At 35.9% G+C, this 20,632-nt stretch overlaps 1 protein-coding gene across 1 annotated transcript in view; it reads left to right on the top strand.

Moving 5' to 3' along the window:
- The window catches only part of FSHR (follicle stimulating hormone receptor), a 78,811-nt gene extending 70,352 nt beyond the window's left edge, over positions 1–8,459 (top strand). The window contains exons 9-10 of the mRNA XM_015813693.2: positions 4,095–4,280; positions 7,292–8,459. Of these exons, the coding sequence (XP_015669179.2) occupies positions 4,095–4,280; positions 7,292–8,459 (1,354 nt within the window). The remainder of the gene's footprint in view (positions 1–4,094; positions 4,281–7,291) is intronic.
- Positions 8,460–20,632: the final 12,173 nt, after the last annotated feature.

Below are 20,632 nucleotides of genomic sequence, written 5' to 3'. Positions count from 1 at the left end.
TTTCTCTCATCTTTATTTTTTTGCAGCACTAATTCTTTTATATGAATTTTTATCCATGTGTATATTTCACCATTCTCCAAGACATCCTTCTTACTTCTTACTTATTTTATATACATCATTTTAATTGCTATTTGAATGAGAATTCAGAATTCAGGACTTAAGAGAGTCAACCATGCTATTTAATAAAAAGGTTATTCATTATGCTGGGGGGAAAACAAGAGCAAAAACATTGATTTATCTGGCAATTCTGTTTTTACCTAGCAAAAATGTTACTACAAGCCAACCGCTCTTGTAATTGAAAATATATTTAGTGTAAGGTGACAGATGTCTAGACATGAAGTTGGCCAGGATCAAAAAAGGCAATTCATTATCTATAATACAATGGTAATAAAACAGAATAATTCTCATAAAAATAATTCAATGTTTGAATTTAAACAATTGGATGAAACTGAATTGCAGTGAAATCAATTTGATAATCCTTTAGTTTATATTTGTATTTGGTCCTGCTTATAAAGATATTGCATTAACATTGTCCTAAAGGAAATATATAACCTACTCCCCTCCCCCACACACATACACACACATCTCATCTCACGTCTCATTCCCAAAGAAACTGTTTAATTTCAAAAATGGAGCTTCAGTAACTGTATATCCAAATGTGAAATGCATACATAAAGTAGAATTGGCAACTTGTACAGAAAAGAAAATAACATCTAAGGATTTTTCAAAGTGGTGAATGAGGACACATTTGAAAATTTGAGTATCGTATGAGACTAGTGTTATGACAAGCAGATGGGCTTTTACCATGAAACAATAAAAAACTAACGAAAATAAAACTCCTATTCTTCACTGCATAATTAGATTTAATTGTCCACGTACAGTATACATAGAACATTTAAACAAGAGGTTGAGGAATCACTTATTTGAATTATTTTCCATATAAGAACAAAATGGAAATCTTGCTTTCTTGGAAACTTGAATAGCTGTTGGAATTTGAAATAAATTTTGCATGGTTAATAGCGTTTTGTCAAAAAAAAAAGGTCTAATTTTCCAAAGAAAAAGCAATGCAACACCTATCTTTGGAGTTACAAACTTCCTGATGAACAGAGAAATTGTTCCAGCTTCATACTGCACACAGATAGAGCCTTAAATGCTGGAAACTCTGCCTAGAGGCAGCTGGCACTTATCAATTCTGATTGCAAGCTACCATCCTCCTCAAGATGTTGTCCCATGCAACTTGCTCTTGCCTTCTAGCTTCCCTCTTCCCTCTGGGCATGATATTGAGAATCTAGTGCAGGATCTAAGTTTGCAGAGGCAGAGTCTGAAGCAAGGGGATTTGATTCTGCCTCAGCACCAGTCCTAAGACCTCTTCCCTCAACAACAGGTTTGTCTAGTGTTGTGTCCTGTTTCACTGTTCTCTTATCAATGGCCTAAATGCCAGGAGCATGATAAATAATGAGAATCACAGCAGATTGGACAAGGCTTCCAACCTGTCAAGATTTGTATCTATTCCAGCATAATCCCCATACTATTATGATATGTTTTCTGGAGAATTGCATGTTCACAAAGCATCTTATCAGACAATTGGAAACCTACAGAGAAAATCAAAATGATAAAACCATTATTACTACCAGTGTTAAAAATCCAATGGTACATTTAACTACTATCTTAAAATCTATCTCCAGAGTTGGTTACTTAAACCTACAAATAGAGTCAGCCCTATCAACAACCAGTTACACATGGGATCAAAGCTCCTCCTTCAAAGATTTAAGATAGATAAAATAATTTTTCATTTTAAACAGTCTCAGAATGAGTTTGAATTAGAACTGTGTACAAATGATGAATATGTGATTGCTAAAATGTAAATTTTATGCTTTACATTTCTACATTTAAATTTTCAGTAAAACTTTTTTTGAAATTAGAAACAAAAGAACGTGAAAGCCTATATTAAAGTGGGATAAAAATGTTGGTTACAATATATCTGGAATAGTTGGAGAATACTGCATGTGGTTAAAATACTGAAATTTACATTATATTAAAAACTTAAAGCAATTTTTTTATAAAATGATGTATATTTGTTATATGTCATCAGAAAAAATGTCTAAAATGCATAAATGTATTTCAAGTTTATATTAGAAATATGAACAAAATGAAGGGACATTTTATCATGCTTGGTGGACACTTTAAAAACCAGAAAGTTTTGGATTCAAATACCTACAGTAATTTAGAAATTTTTTAAAGATTAATGTACAATTGAAACCAGAGGTTTTTCTTTTGGGACTTATCAATAAACAATTGGGGGAAAAGAACTTTATTTTTATATATGAAAACTGCAGCAAGATTATTACACAAATGAAACAAAAAAACATATAATTTATAGTTTTAATGATTAGAAAAGAGATTATTAAAAAGTGTGAGAGATGTTGTAATCATGGAGTAAGAGTATAAGTATATTTATAACTTTTGTAAAGAAAATCAGAAGCTATTTCTTTATAGTTTCTTTCTTTTCTTTTTTTCTTTCTTTTGGCTTTTTTTCTTCTTGCTTTTTCTTCTGTCTTTAATATTAGTTTCTATTAGTTTTTACCTTTTTTAATTTTAATAAAACTATGTGAAAAAAATCTCTTTCTTCGAACCAATTAATTGAGCTGTTGGCCTTTGAACATGAGCAATGTCTATCTAGTTGCCTTCCAGTTTGGGATATGATGTGCCTGTGCACTCAGAACCAGAAACACACAAAATAATAACACCAGGATGAAAGCTTCTTTTCCAGCAATAGGTATTGCTGATGACAAACTACATTTTTAATAATATTTTTTTTATTTCTACATAATTAGCATCATTTTGGCCCAAATTCCTCAAAGCAACCATGTTGTGAGCCAGAAATGGTCTTCTTGATTCTCAGCAGCACTCTGTAGTCATTTTTTTTTTCCTTAGTGGTCGTATTGATCTTGTCCTAATTGACAATTTTCTGCAATGAACACAGGCTATTCCCTCCAATCCCTTTTCAGCCACAGCTTCTCCCTTCAATCGGTTTTTCTCACTTCATCAGTTTTCTGTTATCATCCAACCCTCGCTCTTTTGAGTTTCTTTTCTCCTTTAGGCCACTGATGTAAAATGAAAAGAGTTCTGCCCCAACTGCTAATCCTGCGTGATATTTTCCTCCCCTGGTGATTTAAATCTACCGTATCTATTTTTCATCTTTCAGCTGTACTGATTCATTCTGAAACACGCACGTAGAACTTCTTCATCAATCCCAGATTGCCATTTCTGCAAAAACGTCTTATCTTTTTCTAGCATAAGACCTCAAAGAGATTGCTTGCCCTTGGTACCCTTATTTACTTACAAGCTTCTCTTGAAAACTAAAAGTTAACTATTTTCTACTTCTGCAGCTAATTTCTACTTCAAATGCTAATCTGTGATAATATAGGAGGCTCATGAGCATTCTAATTTCTCAAGAAAATCTGTCAGCGCAAGCAAAACTTTGGCAAACCCTGTGAATTCTGAGAGGGAAAGAGACGTTTTCTTCCAAGCAGCAGAAAAAATAAATAAACCCGGATCTAAAATCAAAAGAGGCAAAGTGCTAAAGTATCAGGGAAAAAATAGCCAATGGGTAAATGGGTTTTAGAGACACTCAGTCCTGACGGCCAGAGGGAAAAAAACAGCCAACGACAGTAAGATTATAATTAGAGCAAGCTAAGGAAATTTCAGCCCCTGTTCATTTAACAATGATGTGACAATTTTAATTTTGTAATTAGCCAAAGTGAAAAGCTGCTCATGATGAAATCCCATCTTCATAAAAAAATAATAAAAGTATGAATCATGTCTTTTTGGTATTTTAGCTCAAAGTTTACACTTTTAAAGAGAAAGTAGGCATTTAACTCAAGCACACTATGTCTGCTGCAGGTAAGACCCAGTCATTTCACAGAAAAGTGCTTCCAATTTTTGCACAGAATTGTACAAGTTGTAGTTTTTCATTTCTTTACCAGTTTACTTTAAATTGCTAACAAAGGTGATATTGAAGTATTTCCAACATTCCAGATAAACCATTAATGGAACGGTGTAGCATCTGAAATCCTCATTATCTTTTCTTACAGGGATATTTCTGAGACAAAGATCAGCCAACTACCAAGCATTGGTCTAGAGCACATTAGCAAGTTGGTAGCAAAATCTACCTACAATTTAAAAAAGCTCCCTCCCTTGGACAAGTTCCATGCTTTGATTGAGGCAAACCTCACATATCCAAGCCACTGCTGTGCATTTGAAAATCGGACTAAACAAAAGTGAGTAGCTCATTTGTTTTCCATGTAGAGTTTTGAAGCATTTGTGAATGCCAAAGTCTGCTTTGATTTCCATGACTGGTCTGACTAACATGCAGTTTGTTTAATTTGCCAGGCAGGGGGGAAAAAAATCATACAGTCAGCCCTTAGGTTTCTCAGCCCACCAAAAACATAAATGTTACAGACTTTCCTTCTCTCAACAAGTTGGATACTGATTGTAGTGGCCAAGTTTCTTCCTGACTACCCAGTCATCAGAGATGGATATGTGACTCTCCAAAATATAGTTACATTCTAATTTTTAACAGTCCTAACTAGAGGACAATAACATCTGGAGGACAATGGATTGTTTACTTATACATTAGATCTTGCAAATAAGGAAGATAAGAATTAAGAGAAACTTAATTTTCTGGCTTTGGGGGGTGGAATAGAGAGTTGGTGGCCATATCAACAACGATTCTTTATAAAAATTAATGAGGATTGGGCTAAATACTTTATTCATGAAACTTATATAACACCCATCTAATGAAAAAATGATTTTGCATTTTGACTATAAAACAGCTAACATATACAAAATGATTACTATTAAAAAAAAGTAACTCTGAGGATCATCAGGCTAAAATAACATTTCTTCCTTAGAATGAGTGTTTCCTTTCAAATGTATAGAAAGAACTGGATGGCAAAGGCCAAATATATCTCATAGTATTTAAAGCTCAGATATTTTATTGATTCTGATGTTGAATATTTTGTATATAGCTCTAAATAACTCTTAAGCTTATTAAAAATGTAATAAAAAGCCCTCTAGATTTGAACAAAATTGGTTTCTTGGTCCTAGTAGTTAGTAGCTCTTCCATATATTCCCGTCAAAAGCTCAAAGAAATAATTGGACTATTTTGACTGTCACCAAGAAAGATCAAGGAGTCTTCAATTTTGATAGTAGCTTAACGACAAACAGGTAGCATTTTACATGAAGACATGAATATACTTTTAAAGCTAACATTCTCTGTTTGTATGCCCTACCTGACCCTCCTGAATTCAGTAGCTATATAAAGAATTCCCTTTCTAGCCAAAGTATCATCATCTCTAGTCCTCTTTTCAAAAAAATGGATACTTTAAGAAACTATTTCTGCATATTTTTTTTCATTTAGAAACAAGAAGGATAAAGCAGGCCTTGGCATTTGGACAGCCTTGGGGCAGGAGAAAAATAAAAACAGCAATAGCACCACTGTGTTCATTTAATAACTCCAGTTTTCAGAAATAATCATTACCACAACCCCTCCCCCCCCCGCCGCCCTGGAGTTTCACTGGTGCTAATTGTCAGGTCTTCTCATCCTCTTAAATCAGACATCATTCATGTTGATTTCCATCCCTGTATGGCTTAGGCCTTCAAGCATCAAGAGACCTCCTCATTTATTTCTGCCTTTTCAAGTATACTTTAAGATGTGCACAATGACTGGTTTAATTAACCCTTAAGCTCTTTCAGTGGCTTTGCTGATTATGCTTCTAACTCCTCCATAAATGTATGTTTCACATCAGAAGTGGGCTGTTCTCAGTCTTTGATATTTTAGTTTTTTAAAAAATAACACCTATAAAAAATGTTCGGCATTTGATATTTGTTAACCTGGACTCCATACATGGAAATCTGGGCTGCAAGATTCTGGACAACCATGATGTATATAGTAGCAAACAGTATTGTCTATCCTCTTTATTGTGGCTTAGAAGCCATCCAGATTTTTGCAGCCTAGATATATTACTCTTAATCATAACACCACCCGGTTTTGTATTTGTGTGTATGTGTAATTACAAAGTAACAGAAAACTTCATTTTTTTGAAAATACAGACTGAAAAGACAAACAAATTTTATATTGGGGGGTTATCATATGATCAGTAATCATATGATAACCCCCCAAGTAGGTAGCTGCTGGTAATCTGTTCTTTTTTTGCTTGGCATGCAAATAAGTTTGTACTGCATACCCTCCTGACTTCTTTCCTATCAGGCTAAACTTAACATATCAATCTAAAAAAAAGTGGAATTCTTTTTATTTCACTGACTAGTACTACAGAACTTTTGAATTCAGTCCAGGTTTCCCCACCCATCAACTTTACCCTCCAGAAAAAAGAAGTCACATTTAAGAAGAGACTGGACAGCCATTTGTCCAAAATGGTATAGGGTTTCCTGCCTGAGCAGGGGGTTGGACTAGATGACCTCCAAGGTCCCTTCCAACTTTTTATTATTATTATTATTATTATTATTATTATTATTATTATTATTATTATTATTTATGATGATGATGATTATAATGCCCCTATACCCTTCTGATCATACATGACCCCAGTAAAAGCCACAGCAGAGAAGTGTTATGGAACAAAAGCAGGAGGGAGTATCCACTGCCACTGCTGCTACTCCACTTCCCTCCTTTGCTGCCACTCCTGGGTTAGTTGTTGCCTCAGTCACCAGCAGCACGGTCATCAGAGTCCTTTTCCTCCTCTCGTCAGTTGGCAAAGGGATGTTTTGCAATCACAGAGAAGATGAGTGTGATTTTTGTGCCACCATGTGCCACTATGGCCATGGGACCTTTATTTTCCCTTTTCCCCCTACATTTTGAATTCCTGCAGCCTGCATAGGCTAGGTACAGAATCTCACTCTCACCATTTACAGCCTCTTCTCTGGCCTTGTGGACCAAAGGACACTAATAAAGCCTCTGGAGTCTGCAAATTCCATCTCTAATTTTCTTACCTCTTTTAGTCATCACCCTTTGTTTTAAATGTTGGCTACTGCTGAAGGAACCACCTGTTTAAGCTTCCCCACAACTTAAAGAAAAATGTCTACCCATACTACCAGGCTTCCTCCAAACTTGGTAGCCAGTTATGATGTCTTCTGAAGTAATCTTACTTTTAAAAAATAAAAAATTGTTGACATTGTTAGTATTTTCCCATAATTCACATATTAGTATTTCAGTTAATATTGGCACTATATATATCCTAGGTTCTGACTATACTATTTTCATCTTTTGCAGTTCTGTGATGCACCCTATATGCAATAAATCTGCAATTTCAGAAGAGTCTGATGAGTTCAGTTTTGAGCTGGATGAAAATGATTACTATCATGCTCTATGTAGAGAAGAGTTTAAAGTGGTTTGCTTCCCAGAGCCTGATGCCTTCAACCCATGTGAAGACATAATGGGCCACATAATTCTCCGAGTCCTGATATGGTTCATCAACATCTTGGCCATCATGGGGAACCTTATTGTGTTGATCATTTTAGTCAGCAGCCAATACAAGCTCACTGTCCCTCGATTCCTTATGTGCAATCTTGCATTTGCTGATCTTTGCACAGGTATTTATTTACTATTGATTGCCATCAAAGACATGCAAAGTAGAACTCAGTATTATAACTATGCTATTGACTGGCAAACTGGGGCTGGTTGCAATACAGCTGGTTTTTTCACTGTATTTGCAAGTGAACTCTCCGTATACACTTTAACCGTCATCACATTAGAACGATGGCATACCATCACCTATGCTATGGAACTAGACCGCAAAGTCCGCTTCCGTCATGCAGCGATAATTATGCTGGTAGGATGGGTCTTTGCCTTTACAGTGGCCCTCCTTCCCATATTTGAAGTCAGCAGCTACATGAAAGTTAGCATCTGCCTACCTATGAATATTGAAACTCTGCTTGCCCAGACCTACGTCATGTTTTTGCTGATATTAAATATTCTTGCCTTTGTTATCATCTGTTCCTGCTACATCAGCATCTACTTCACTGTGAGGAATCCCAATGTTTTCTCATCCAACAGTGACACCAAGATTGCCAAACGCATGGCCATACTGATCTTCACAGATTTCCTTTGCATGGCACCAATCTCCTTTTTTGCCATTTCAGCATCACTCAAGGTCCCTCTGATCACTGTGTCCAATTCAAAGATCCTCCTTGTTTTGTTCTACCCCATTAATTCATGTGCCAATCCATTTCTTTATGCCATCTTCACCAAGACGTTTCGCAGGGATTTTTTCATCCTACTAAGTAAGTTTGGCTGCTGTGAAATGTATGCTCAGATTTATAGAACAGAAACCTCCTCTTCTGTTCATACCTCCCATATGAAAAATGGGCATTGTACACCAGCTTCTAAAACCAGTGATGGAACAATTTATTCATTAGTGCCTCTGAATCATGTGAACTGAAGCACAATGGCTGTAAATTTATGTCAAAGGTTATCAAATCATGATCTTTGCTTCCTTAGCAAGATGAAGGCAATTACAAAAGATGGCAAATGTTTTCCATAATCTCAAATTGCTATTTAGCTATTTAATTCTCAGGCATACCACATTGATATAAAATTCAACTGATGGGGTTAAATATAGTTATCAATGTGTGATATTATTGCTGAAATATCTTGATTTAGCCCACTTGATAAAGCACATAGTGTTAGCTGCAAACTTATATTTAAAACTTATATTTAAAATAGATTTATTCAGATCAGTCAGAATTATGTTGATCTTTAAAAAGTTCTCTACTTACTGTGACTAGCTCTGGATGTAAGCTATTTGTGAATGTACTCTCCAAACTAAACTGATTTTTTTCATGATAGAGATCAAAGTTGTAATATACTTTTGCTTACTATGGACTTCTTTAATGAGCAGATATAACAAATTTATACCAAGTTGACACTGATGTATCCAGATCAGAACTATCTACTACTGTATAACTAACATCAAATTTCCAAAATCTTGGGCGTGTTCCTACCAGTTTTCCTACCTGAAATCTCTTCAGAGAATCTAAAAAACTAGAAGCCAAACTTTTATGTACAAAATGCATACTATGTCACTCTTTTAGTAAGGTCTTCCTACATTTACCTTAGCAATAGATGATAAATGTTCCGAGACTTAATAAATTTAGGTAACCAAATACTGTACATAGTTAGAAGCATAGATCCTCACTTTCCTTTTTTTTTTACCATTCTTCAGATCAAAGAAATATGAATGCGATCCAATCTATATAATGCAAAGGTCAGGAATCTCCCATCCAAAAGCAGAAATCTCAACCCAAATCTTTGTGAATTGTCAAAAATATATCCATTTTATAGTCCACTCTAGGTTACTGACACTAGTCTGTTCCTTGATTACAAAGCTAATGGAAGAAACTTCACATACATTATGAAAGGGATTCCTGGCTATTGATGGTTTGTTTGCTGTTGTTGAGTACTAAATAAAAGATCTGCCAAATCCTTGTTTGCTTACAAGAATAGCAAAGGAACACTACTTAGCTAACTACATGTTTCCCCACACGACAGACTGAAGTAGGGAAGAGGAGAGATTACAATTAGAAAAATTATGTAATAAAAGTTATCTTCCCCCTCCCTTCACTGTTAAATGATGATAATATGTATTGCTAGGCCTGGTTGAAATGACGAATAACTTATTAATGCTTAACCAAATTATAATAGCTTATAATTTTGCCTTAATGTGATGTTAGTTCTCATAACAAACAGACAATGGTTGGTGCTGGAGAAGGCTTCTGCATATTCCTGGGACAGCAAAGATGACTAGCAAGCAAGTACTGGAATGCATAATACCAGACATGTCACTACAAGGCAAAATCATGAAACTGTATCTTACTTTAGCCATGACATGTGGGAAAATTCACTGGAGAAAGCAATTAAGTTTGGAAGTGTTAGCAGTAAAAGGAAACCAGGCCATCAAAGAACAAGGTGGCTGGACACCATCAAAGCTGACACCAATCAGAGCATAGAAAAACTCAAAGAACTAGTGCAAGATCAGAAGATGTGGAGAGACCTGGCCCACAGAATTACCAAGAGTCGGATTTGACTGAATGGATAACATCATAATCAAGAAAGCAGAATCTCTTAACTCCTATTTTGCATATGTCTTCTCAGAATGGAAACAAGATTATAGTTAAGCCTTTGGGGAAAGAATGGATGATCAAGGGGAGATGTGATAGCATGGACATTTTTTCTTGCCCCAGACTGCAGGACCAGAACCAGTGAATTAAAACTACAAGGAAAGAGTAGAAAAGGCTGTTACATGAAGTAATTAGTCCTTCTCGAGAGGTGCTCAGGCAGAAGTTGAAAGGCTATCTGACAGAGATGCTATAAGGGATACTACAATGGATTGGACTAGATCACTATTTCCCAACCTCAGCAACTTTAAGATGTTCAATTCCCAAAATTGTGGGCTAGATGATGTTAAGGTCCTTTACAATCCTATGATTTAGTAAATTAGATTTTTTTTATTGTGGACAGTCATGGATTCCACATTTTTAAATAAACTGTTTTTGATATCTCCTGCTCAAAAGAGTTTGGTCTGAATAAACCAGAAAACATTTTTATCTGCAATAATAATAAAAATTCCAAAAATGTTGGTAAGTCTCAATTTTGTATCATTTTTGAATAATAAAGAACAGGAATTAAATTTATGATGTAAGAAAGTCTTGCTCAACACTCTCACCCATTTGAACAAAAACACACAGAAAACTTACTAATCCAACTCCATTTTGCAAATAATACAAACAGCATTCAGTAAGATCTGGATAAAACATCACACAACAAGAAAAATCAAATAACCGAATATAGGCTGAAGACTAACAAGCTGAGGAAAAACACTTTCAGTAAAGATTTAGGGGTTATGATGGATAATAGATAGAGTAGTACAGATTATTTTTAAATTCTTTCTTCCTAATAATGTTTGCATTTGGGGCTCCAAATTCTCTTGTCTTGCTTCCAGATTGAGCCAACTATAATTACTGTTTTACTGGACAGTACTAATAATTAGGTCTGAGCTAAACGATTCAAACCATTTAAGGGGAGAATTCTTTCATTTGTTAGATGTAAATTTTTAGGCGGTAACCAGTATACACTGGACTCCCTCATCCAGTTTTTTCTCTCTACAATAGTCCTATGAAGTAGGTTGATCTGAGAATAAGTGACTGGTCCAAGTCATCCAGTAAATTCTTAAACTCATTTTATCCTATTTCAACAATAAGGAAATAGGGCCATAAAATGGGGCTAGCTTGCTAGCACAGTTGTGGCTGCTAACACTAACACAGGCAAATAAAGATAGTTAATGTTGAAGAGAGAGGGAAGGGGGGGGGGAGATGCTATAAATCATTGCTAAGGTTGTGCCTTTGCCCTAAGAATCTGTCAGGGAATTTATCCTTTCCCTAGAGAAATTGTGATGAAAAAGTCTCACATTTTGTCTGAAATGGTATAGGGTTTTCTGTATGAGCAGGAGGTTGGACTAGATGATCTCCAAGGTCCCTTCCAATTTTATTATTATTATTATTGTCTGCAATTGTCTTACTAGATGACTTAGAGCAAATGATTGCTGTAAGGTAATTTAACTCTCCACCACCACTAATACACTTAGTAAGAAAATAAATAGTTTTGATGCTTCCACCTGTATATTACTCTCTATCACCCTAACAAATGAGAAGATGGAACAGACCTAGAAGTTGTGGATAGTGTGTGCTGGGAAGCACACTTGAAGCTTTAGTAACATCAGACATGGCTTGCCTCAAGTATATTTCATGGTACAATAACTTTGCAAGACTAGGTACTGTTATAATCACTGTATTTCAGGTGTGCTATGCCAAGGCAATGCAAATCCTAGAGATCTGCTTACAGTAAAGCTGATTCTGAATGCTGATCAAAGACTTCTCACTCTCTAGTCTCACTTTGGGAGGGTTCTCAGTCATTTGAACATCTGCACAGCTTAAAGCACATATTTTGCCCTCAGTCTCCTGCCAAAATACATTCAAAGGACCACAAATGTTTGACCTACCAATAAGGGAGGAGCCCTTGTCTAGAAAGAATGCAAGCAGCCATATCTTTTGCATTCCCTATGACATCAGAATGTCCCATTCACCTCAAAAGTAGCTTCCCCCCCCCCTGCCTTTCTGTATTTGTTAGTTGAAGCCAATGTAAAAGTCTTTGTGTCAACAGGAGGTGTTTCACTAAGTGAAAGCATTCCTCTCACTTTCCAAGTTCAAGAAGTTTTTTCCCCTTCAGCCCACCTGCAATTTTAGACAGACAGTTGATCTCTACCTTCTCATTTAGATGGAATGTTGGCTCAGTCATAGAAAATTCTAACCCAAAACTTTCATTCAGAGAAATAAAATGTACCCAGTTATCTTCTCTGAAGCTGCTGGTGGCAGTGACAAATGATCTCCACAGCACTATCAGAAGCCTTATTGATACCGACTGCCTTTCAACTATACCATGTTGATATATTTCCAATTTGTTACTGCCCAAACTAATAACAGAGAAATAATAAATAACCTCATAGGACAAGAATGGGAAGAAATTTGTTAGTGAAGTCCCAAATAAGTGTTATCCTTATCTGCAGCTCCAGTTATCTGACCCACGGTCTACAGCCAGGGTCAAAGTGACCTTTAGATAGAACAGGCCCACAGCAAACCCAAAAAAGCAAATAAAAAACAGTCACTGAACACTCAAAAGAACACAACAGAAGTATGCAACTGAGAGAACAAAGTTATTAAACCTTTTGTTCACCTGAAATAAGAAATGAGAATTAAAAATTTTCAGAGTTAACTTTTGCAAATAATAATTGCCTGGAGGGAAAAGTAAAATGTCATCTTAATCTTTCTCACTAACCCCTTTTAGATGGTTGGTTTGGATGCAGCCAATAGTATTACCTATGTGAGTTTAGTGTTACAGATATGAACACTTTCTAACATTAGGTCTGCATATTTCTTTTTTAAAAAAATAGTTTCTATGACCTATGAAAAGTTTGAGAGTCCCTAGTATAGAGCATCAGCCTGCCATTATTCAGGAAAGCAGCATTTGAAGTTGGGTGTGTAAGAGGCACGTTTGAATACTTTCTCCTGTTTAAAAACAATTAAGTAAAACTCCCTGACATGGAATTCTTCCTCCAGAATTTTCAGACATACTTAAAATTGCTGATGTTGAGAAACACTGGTTAAGACTCAGAGCATCTCAAAAGAGAATAAGGATAAGGCCAGTGTGATAGAAATAAAGGAAATTTATAAAAAATGAAGGTTGGGGTACCAGATTATTGCAGTTTGGTGGGATTATTGATTTCTTTAAATTCCTGCCCTAAAATTTGTATAAACACTCAAAGCAGTTTAATAATTATTGCTTGTCATATACTTGTATTAAAACTCCACCAAGCTGCAGCAAGAAGAGCAAAAGAAAGAGAAGCCACACCGTTTTTCTCCAAGGCAACTTTTGGCTTCTCTTTTTGGCTTGTTTTTTTTTTTAAACAAATTTTATTGAATGTACAATTTAAAAACAAAAATGGACATACTTCAACTTCCCTGACTTCAACAGTGCTGTTAGTATTACCTTATGTTACAGAAAGAAAAATAGAAACTTAAAATATATTCTTTAACAGGACAAAGTATAACAAACTGTGCGTGCAACATCTGTAAAATTTTTGCTAAACCATCTTTCAATCGTCAGCAATTATATTTACATATCTTTCAGTTGTTTTTGCTGGTTCTTATAACCGTTTCATAACACAGAGGTTAAGCCTAAATTGGTCGTTTTCTCCATCCTATTTTGTAAACCTTTCCTTTTATTTGTGCCTCTTACTTTTAGAAATACTGGAATTGCTGGTGGATTGTAGAAATCAAGATGATTTCTAGATGGCAGCCAGAATTAAAGATTTCAGTGTCTCTCTACTACCGCTGATTGGTTATCCAAAGTTTTGCAGCTCAGATCTGATAACTCTAGCAATTAGCAACCAAATAGTGGAGTGGAATGGTTTATCCCCAAAGAGAAAACCAGATTTAACTAAAGGTTTTTTTTTATGTAGATAAGGAATTAAATGTCTTAGGCTTTACCCACATGTGTGCATAATTGCTTTGCTTTACAGACAGTCCCAGTAGAAGTGTTGTCTGCTTCTGAGAATTTCCTTGGCATTTGTTATTTACAAAGACTTCAATTGATTGGTCACCCCCCAAGCAAGATCAAAGACCTAAAGCTGCACTAAACAAGAGAGAGAACCTATTTCTGGTATGTGAGATATATTGCCAGGCATTTCCTTTCCACCTTTGACTCCCCTGTTAAGCAGACATCTACAGTATGCTGTATGATTTCTCAGATAAAAACCTCTTTTCCTTGAATACTACAGATGCCGTTTTCTCAGCAGTGTTGTTCCCTGACAATCCAGAGAGAATGAAACAGTGCTGCCAGACAACTCTCTCCCACACACAGCTGCAGAATCAGCTGAGTTGCATTTAGCAATGTAGGAGCAAAACCTGTTTCAGCAGTATACATACAGGACAGTTTGGACAATATCAATGTACGTGGAGATACTGGATAATGTATGGATTGTTTCTGTGAAACTGACTAAAATTACACAGATTCTCCCTTGTCTACTGTCTACTGGCAACTATGTGAAAACATTCATGCTATTTTCTTGGTACCCATTATCAAAGTGGTCAAATTAAATAAATAAAAATAAAAATAAAAATAGATATTATCTGCATATTATGATATAAGATATATCACCAGTATAACAGCATCTTATCGAAACCCAACTCAGGTTAACTATAGATTAAGATACCCTGGTATGTGTGTGCAAGCAGTTAAGATGCACATAAATAAATGCCTGAAACAATCGGGATAGATGAAAGTTTTTTTAAAAAAAGAGTTTTAGAAATAGAAAGCCACTACCCAGAAGGTCCTGCTTTGTTCTTGAATCTAGCTTTGACAAATAGGTATGCAAATATGGCCTTCAGTTGAATTAATATTTTAAATGTTCTGGATTGTTATCCCAATATTAAGGACCCATTGGATTCACACAGACAATGATGTCCCACAGGAATAAAACTTTTAGCAAAATAACAAATCAATATCCTGTCACAATGATACATGTGCCCTCCCATCAGTGCATACTTGCAACATCACACAACATGCAAAAAGGGGGCAGAGTTTCACAACCTCTATTCAAATCCAGCCCATTTTAAACATTTTTTTCTGGTTTTTCTTGTTTCACCAAATTTAGTTGTGTTCTATCCGTTGCCTTACTGAGAGAGTTGCCTTACTGATGGACAGATAGATTGAAAGTCCTGGGCCATTTTACATAATTTCTTTTCAAAATGTCATGGTGTGAAAAGAATAAAAAGGGAACAATAAAAGGGAATATATTGCACTCAAATTATCTTCTTTTTCCTTCTCTGAGAACTGTGGAGATTGTATTTGAATGCCTGATATTTTCATCACAGAGGAATGGATGTCACCTCTTTGGGCCAAAATAGAATAATATAGTGGCAGCCTTATATTTAAATTCACAGGTATATATCACATTTAAATCTGATAGTGAGGAAGGCCCTTTCCAAATTTTTCTTTGTTTCTCCTATATTTAGCTCTAATGGTTTTTATAGCAATAGCAACATTCAAGTGCATTTCAATGGCACTTTAAAGTCAATAATTCTTAAAACAATTCCACAAGGTTAAGTCAATATTATTATCTTTCATATTTTAGATTGGGAGATTGAAGGTGGGAGAAAGTGGTTTGCCTAAGGCCATCTAATGAATATATGGCAGAAATGTTATTCAAACCAGGGATTTTCTGATTTGTAGCTCAGTCATAACACTTCACCTACACCCAATGAATAATGAAAAAACAGTATTCACTCTAGTTAGACAACCAAAGAAAAAAATTCTGTGCCTGTTTATTTGTGTGTGTATGTGTATGTGTGCACGTGCACATTGTACAGCAAACGCAGAAAACATACAGATCAGCAGGAGAAAAACCCCATTTTATTTTTACAGTGAATAATGATAGAAGTATATCTCTTTGGACTCTTTCTAATGAGAAATCTTAGAGCAGCAGTCTTTATAAATTACTACCTAGGAATGAAGGGCAACACATTGTAGAAGCCAGAATGATGCTGGGTAACTGGATTTTCTCCCAAAGAGATGGACTGTGGTGATAAAATGTGCTGTTGGCCCAGGATAACTGAGCAATTATCTGTGGATGCTGACAGCCAGAGAAGTCAGTCTGGAGAAAAGTGCTAATATTTCACCGTTCCCCACCCCCAAAGCTACACTTGCATGCCACCTCTTTCTGTGACTGTAGATAACATTGCTGGTAGTCCTTGCTTAATGACTACAACTGGCAATTTTGTTGCTAAATAACGTGATTGTTAAGTAAGAAATTACATGAGCACATTAGATTTATGACCTCACTCTGTTCACGGTTATTAAGTGAATCAACATAGGCTATAAGCAACTCATTACATGACCACGACTTGTGATTTTACCATCAGCTTCTCCATTGATTCTATGAATCTGGCTCTGAAGCACTCAAGTTGTGGTCACGTGATGTCTCACTGTGGTGATCACATGAATGTGGAATGCTGCAACTGTCATAAACATCTGTCAGTTGCAAAGTGTCCAAATCTTGATCAGGGATGCTGTGACAGTCATGTGACAGGACTGGTCATAAAATTACTGTTTCAGCACTGTTGTAATTCAAACAGCAATTTAAAAAGGCAGTCATTAAGTGAAAACTGCCTGTATTCCAACATTTGTTACCTATGAGCTATGCTTCTGCCAAACCTGTGAAGAAATATCAGTTTGGATTAATGTTAATTAGGAAAATTAACAGCTATTCAATCTGCAGAGTCACAACATCAAGAAGGGCAGTCATGAAAATTGAAATAAATAAGAACAGAAGAGAAGAATTAAATATTCCACACCTCTAGCTCATGTTTCTGAGGTAGCCTGTTCTGTCCTCACCTGTCACAGACCCATTGTGCCTACTATTAAATTCTGTTAAATGTAGTGTCAGGTTAACTCCGAATCAGTTTTATTCATAGAAGAATTTATAGGTTCTGCATGTATATAGAATAATCACATCTTGATTCAATTCTTAGTAAATCTAAATGGAAATCTAGGATACAATCATATAGTTATTTAACTGCAAGTGATCTCCATTGAACTGAATGGGATTTTGAATAAACCTATCTAATTGTGCCAATAGTAAACAACATTTTTAATAAGGAAATAGATTCTAGTCCCTAGATGAACTTTATTTCTTGTGCAAAACAAAGATTAGAGAGAGTAGAATTACTCAAGTGCATTTGGATTCCCAGTTCCCCATTTATGCATAAAAATATTATACAATATATAATATTGTACATAGTTAGTTACAGTGAGTTCATTATAATTTCACCAGATTGATGATAGTATGTTTAAGATTGTTCCTTAACAAGTTGAGGGAGGATTTTGGCTTTGAAATCAGCTCTGTCACTAATTATTCCTTTTGCTAGTCATTCTCAAGATATTTTAAAGCCAAATTATAACTTCCACCCTTGTCCTTACTACCTGTTGATCTTCTACATGTAGATCTCAAGCACTTTCAGTTTGGTTTAGTCTCTATACTTATGAGCAATGAGTATTGCTGAGAGTACTTTCATTCAATCATTACTCAGTCCAACTGAGCTTGTCCAAAAAAATAGCAAATACGTTTCTAGCATTTCTTCTTTACATACACACAGTCTATATATTTCTCCACGTGTATTTGCATAGATATGTCTAGTGGTTTTCCAAACATTCATCACAATAGAATATTATGGAGGAGATTACATAGGATGTTTCCTTTGTGAAACTATTGACAAATGCACTGTCAATAGACTTTAATGCTATATTAAAAGCCTTCTGTTCAGTATGGTTCTAGATTTGTAACCTTAGTCATGCCCAGGGGTATGTATTATCTCAACAATTCCTCAGTGTTGCACAGCAGCAAATCCTATGCAAGTAACTAGCTAGCAAACTGACCAGAATGAAATGGTAGCTATGAGCTGGGATGTAGAGGCATGCAGGCACTTCCGCCAATTAGAAAGCAACCCCAGAGACACAAAATGAATTTGTTGGAATGTGAGTTTTATCTGTCTCTGCAACAAAGAACAAAAAAAATTGCAAGCATATTTTCTGAGAGCAGTGAGGAGCCACCAGCTTTAAAAATATAAATTTGTATCAATATACTTCTTTGCAAACAACAATGGACAATAGTGTACACAACCCAAGAGATGAAGAAAAATCAGCACACTCCTTGGAAAACAAATCCAGATCAGATTCCCATTCCAGTCACATAGCCAGCTTTGTAACTAGTTATTTCAAAAACAAAGCACCAACATTGGAAGTCTGTTCAGAAAAGCTTTAGGGCAAGAATTGGTGAGGATAAGAAGAGCTTTCTTTACGAATGATCCAAAGTTCTTTATGCCCTCCAACCCAGCCTGAACCTGAGAGAATTCTAAATACTGTATATTCCCTTTCTTTGCTCAGAAAAAGAAATCACTTCCCCAAAACATAGGAAAGCCAGGAAGAGTAACAAGCATCTCTCTTTCCTTTTTCCTGCTGGTCTCTTGTCAGAGTGGTCTACCAGTGCAACTGGACTGCTTGGGGACCCTGCTTACCCAATATGCAAATGCTACTGAAAGTTTGGAGGACTTATTTTGAGGAGAAAGACAGAGGAACAAGCTGCTTATTCTTTCATGGGGTTTCTAAGCCTTCCTGACATGTAAAAATCATGGAAGCTGCAAATAGTTAGAATTTAAAACAGATCAAATATGATAGCCTAGGTATCAAAAAAGCTGAGCCCCTGTTGAATTATTATTTCATTCAAATGCAAAAGGATTGGGGAAATACAGTTTCAGATTGATTGCAGGCAAATGAGCTTCCTGCTTCAGGAATGCAAGATCTTATTGTGGGAGCCACTGCCATAAAAACTCTCCACTGCTGTTCTTCTCCCTAAGAGAAAGACATTTAAAGTCTGGTTCTACCTTTGCACTGGAGTCACATTCACTGTTAAAAACTAGGCAGTTTCTCTTCATTAGGCACGTAATAATGATGATGATGATGATGATGATGATGATGATGATGATGATGATGATAATAATAATAATAATAATAATAATAATAATAATAATAATAATAATAATAATAATAATAATAATAATAATAATAATAATAATAATAATAATAACAATAAAAAGTTGGAAGGGACCTTGGAGGTGATCTAGTCCAACTCCCTGCTCAGGCAGGAAACCCTATACCATTTCAGACAAATGGTTGTCCAGTCTCTTCTTAAAAACTTCCAGTATTGGAGCATTCACAGCTTCTGGATGCAGGTTGTTCCACTGATGAATTGTTCTAACTGTCAGAAAATTTCTCCTTAGTTCTAGGTTGCTTCTCTCTTTGGTTAGTTTCCATCCGTTGCTTCTTGTCCTGCCTTCAGGTGCTTTGGAGAATAGGTTGACTTCCTCTTCTTTGTGGCAGCCCCTGAAATATTATTGCAGTAACCCAAAAATTTAGACCAGTCCAGATTTCTGGTTTGCCGACGTGGCCGCCACGGATGTTGATAAGGCGAGCTCCGTTTTCCACATCCGATTTCGCACCACTGGGGGACCCTGGAAAGGGTCCAAAGTCACCCTGTAGGGGCAACCAGTGAGGAAGGGGTCCCCGCTTGATCGCAGGAGGGCAGTAGCCCTTTCGCTCAATCTGGGGCAGCCCTCCAAACCAGTGGACAAAAAACCGTCCATAGAAATACAGCCGAAGTCAAATTTACCACCTGGCAACTATAAAGCAGCACAGATGAGACTGGGTGAGATCTACCTCTCTTAAATCCTAAAAATCCTATTTTTTCTACCTGCATAAGCTGCTCAAAGTACTTTCCCCCCTGTGGAGAGGGAAGGGAGACTCTGTTCCACCCTCTAAAAACAGTGGCAACTGACTATCCAGGGAGTTTAAAATGTTACAAGAATAATTTGATTCTAATTGGATCTTTATCTTTTTAAAATTTGTGGATTAAAAGATTTTTTATTCTTATTGAAGATCTAGATTTTTACTTACAAAAAAGAAGTAAGATTGAAAAGACTATAAAAATTTTGGACTTAAAAGAAAACTCTAAATGGTATGGGTGACACCTTGTGGCTAAACCTGATATTACAACTTGTTATTGCTTAAAAGAGACTTGGCTTGTAGCCCAGACTATAGATAAGATTTTTGTAACCCTGACAGATATCAGCTGCGAGAAGCCCAACTGTGTTCTATACTCACAATAAAAATTGTTTTTCATTCTCTGATTGTAAAGCTTTTAACTTAGCACACTATTAAGAAAACATGGATGGCAAAGGCCTTTGACAAACTGGAATGGCAGTTTTTACATAAAGTCTTGGACTATATGAACTTTGGAGATCAATTTAAAACAGCTATAAAGGCGATATATCAAAAACAGACTGCTCAGATAATTATAAATGGAGACTTGACAGAGCCTATAGAGATACAAAAAGGAACTAGACAAGGCTGTCCACTCTCCCCTTTATTATTTGTGTTATCACTGGAAAT

Source organism: Protobothrops mucrosquamatus, unplaced genomic scaffold (assembly GCF_001527695.2).
Source record: "Protobothrops mucrosquamatus isolate PMUCROS unplaced genomic scaffold, P.Mucros_1.0 scaffold181, whole genome shotgun sequence".
Lineage (NCBI taxonomy): Eukaryota > Metazoa > Chordata > Lepidosauria > Squamata > Viperidae > Protobothrops > Protobothrops mucrosquamatus.
Note: the sequence above shows the minus strand (reverse complement) of the source record. Positions and strands in the feature narration are given on the sequence as shown.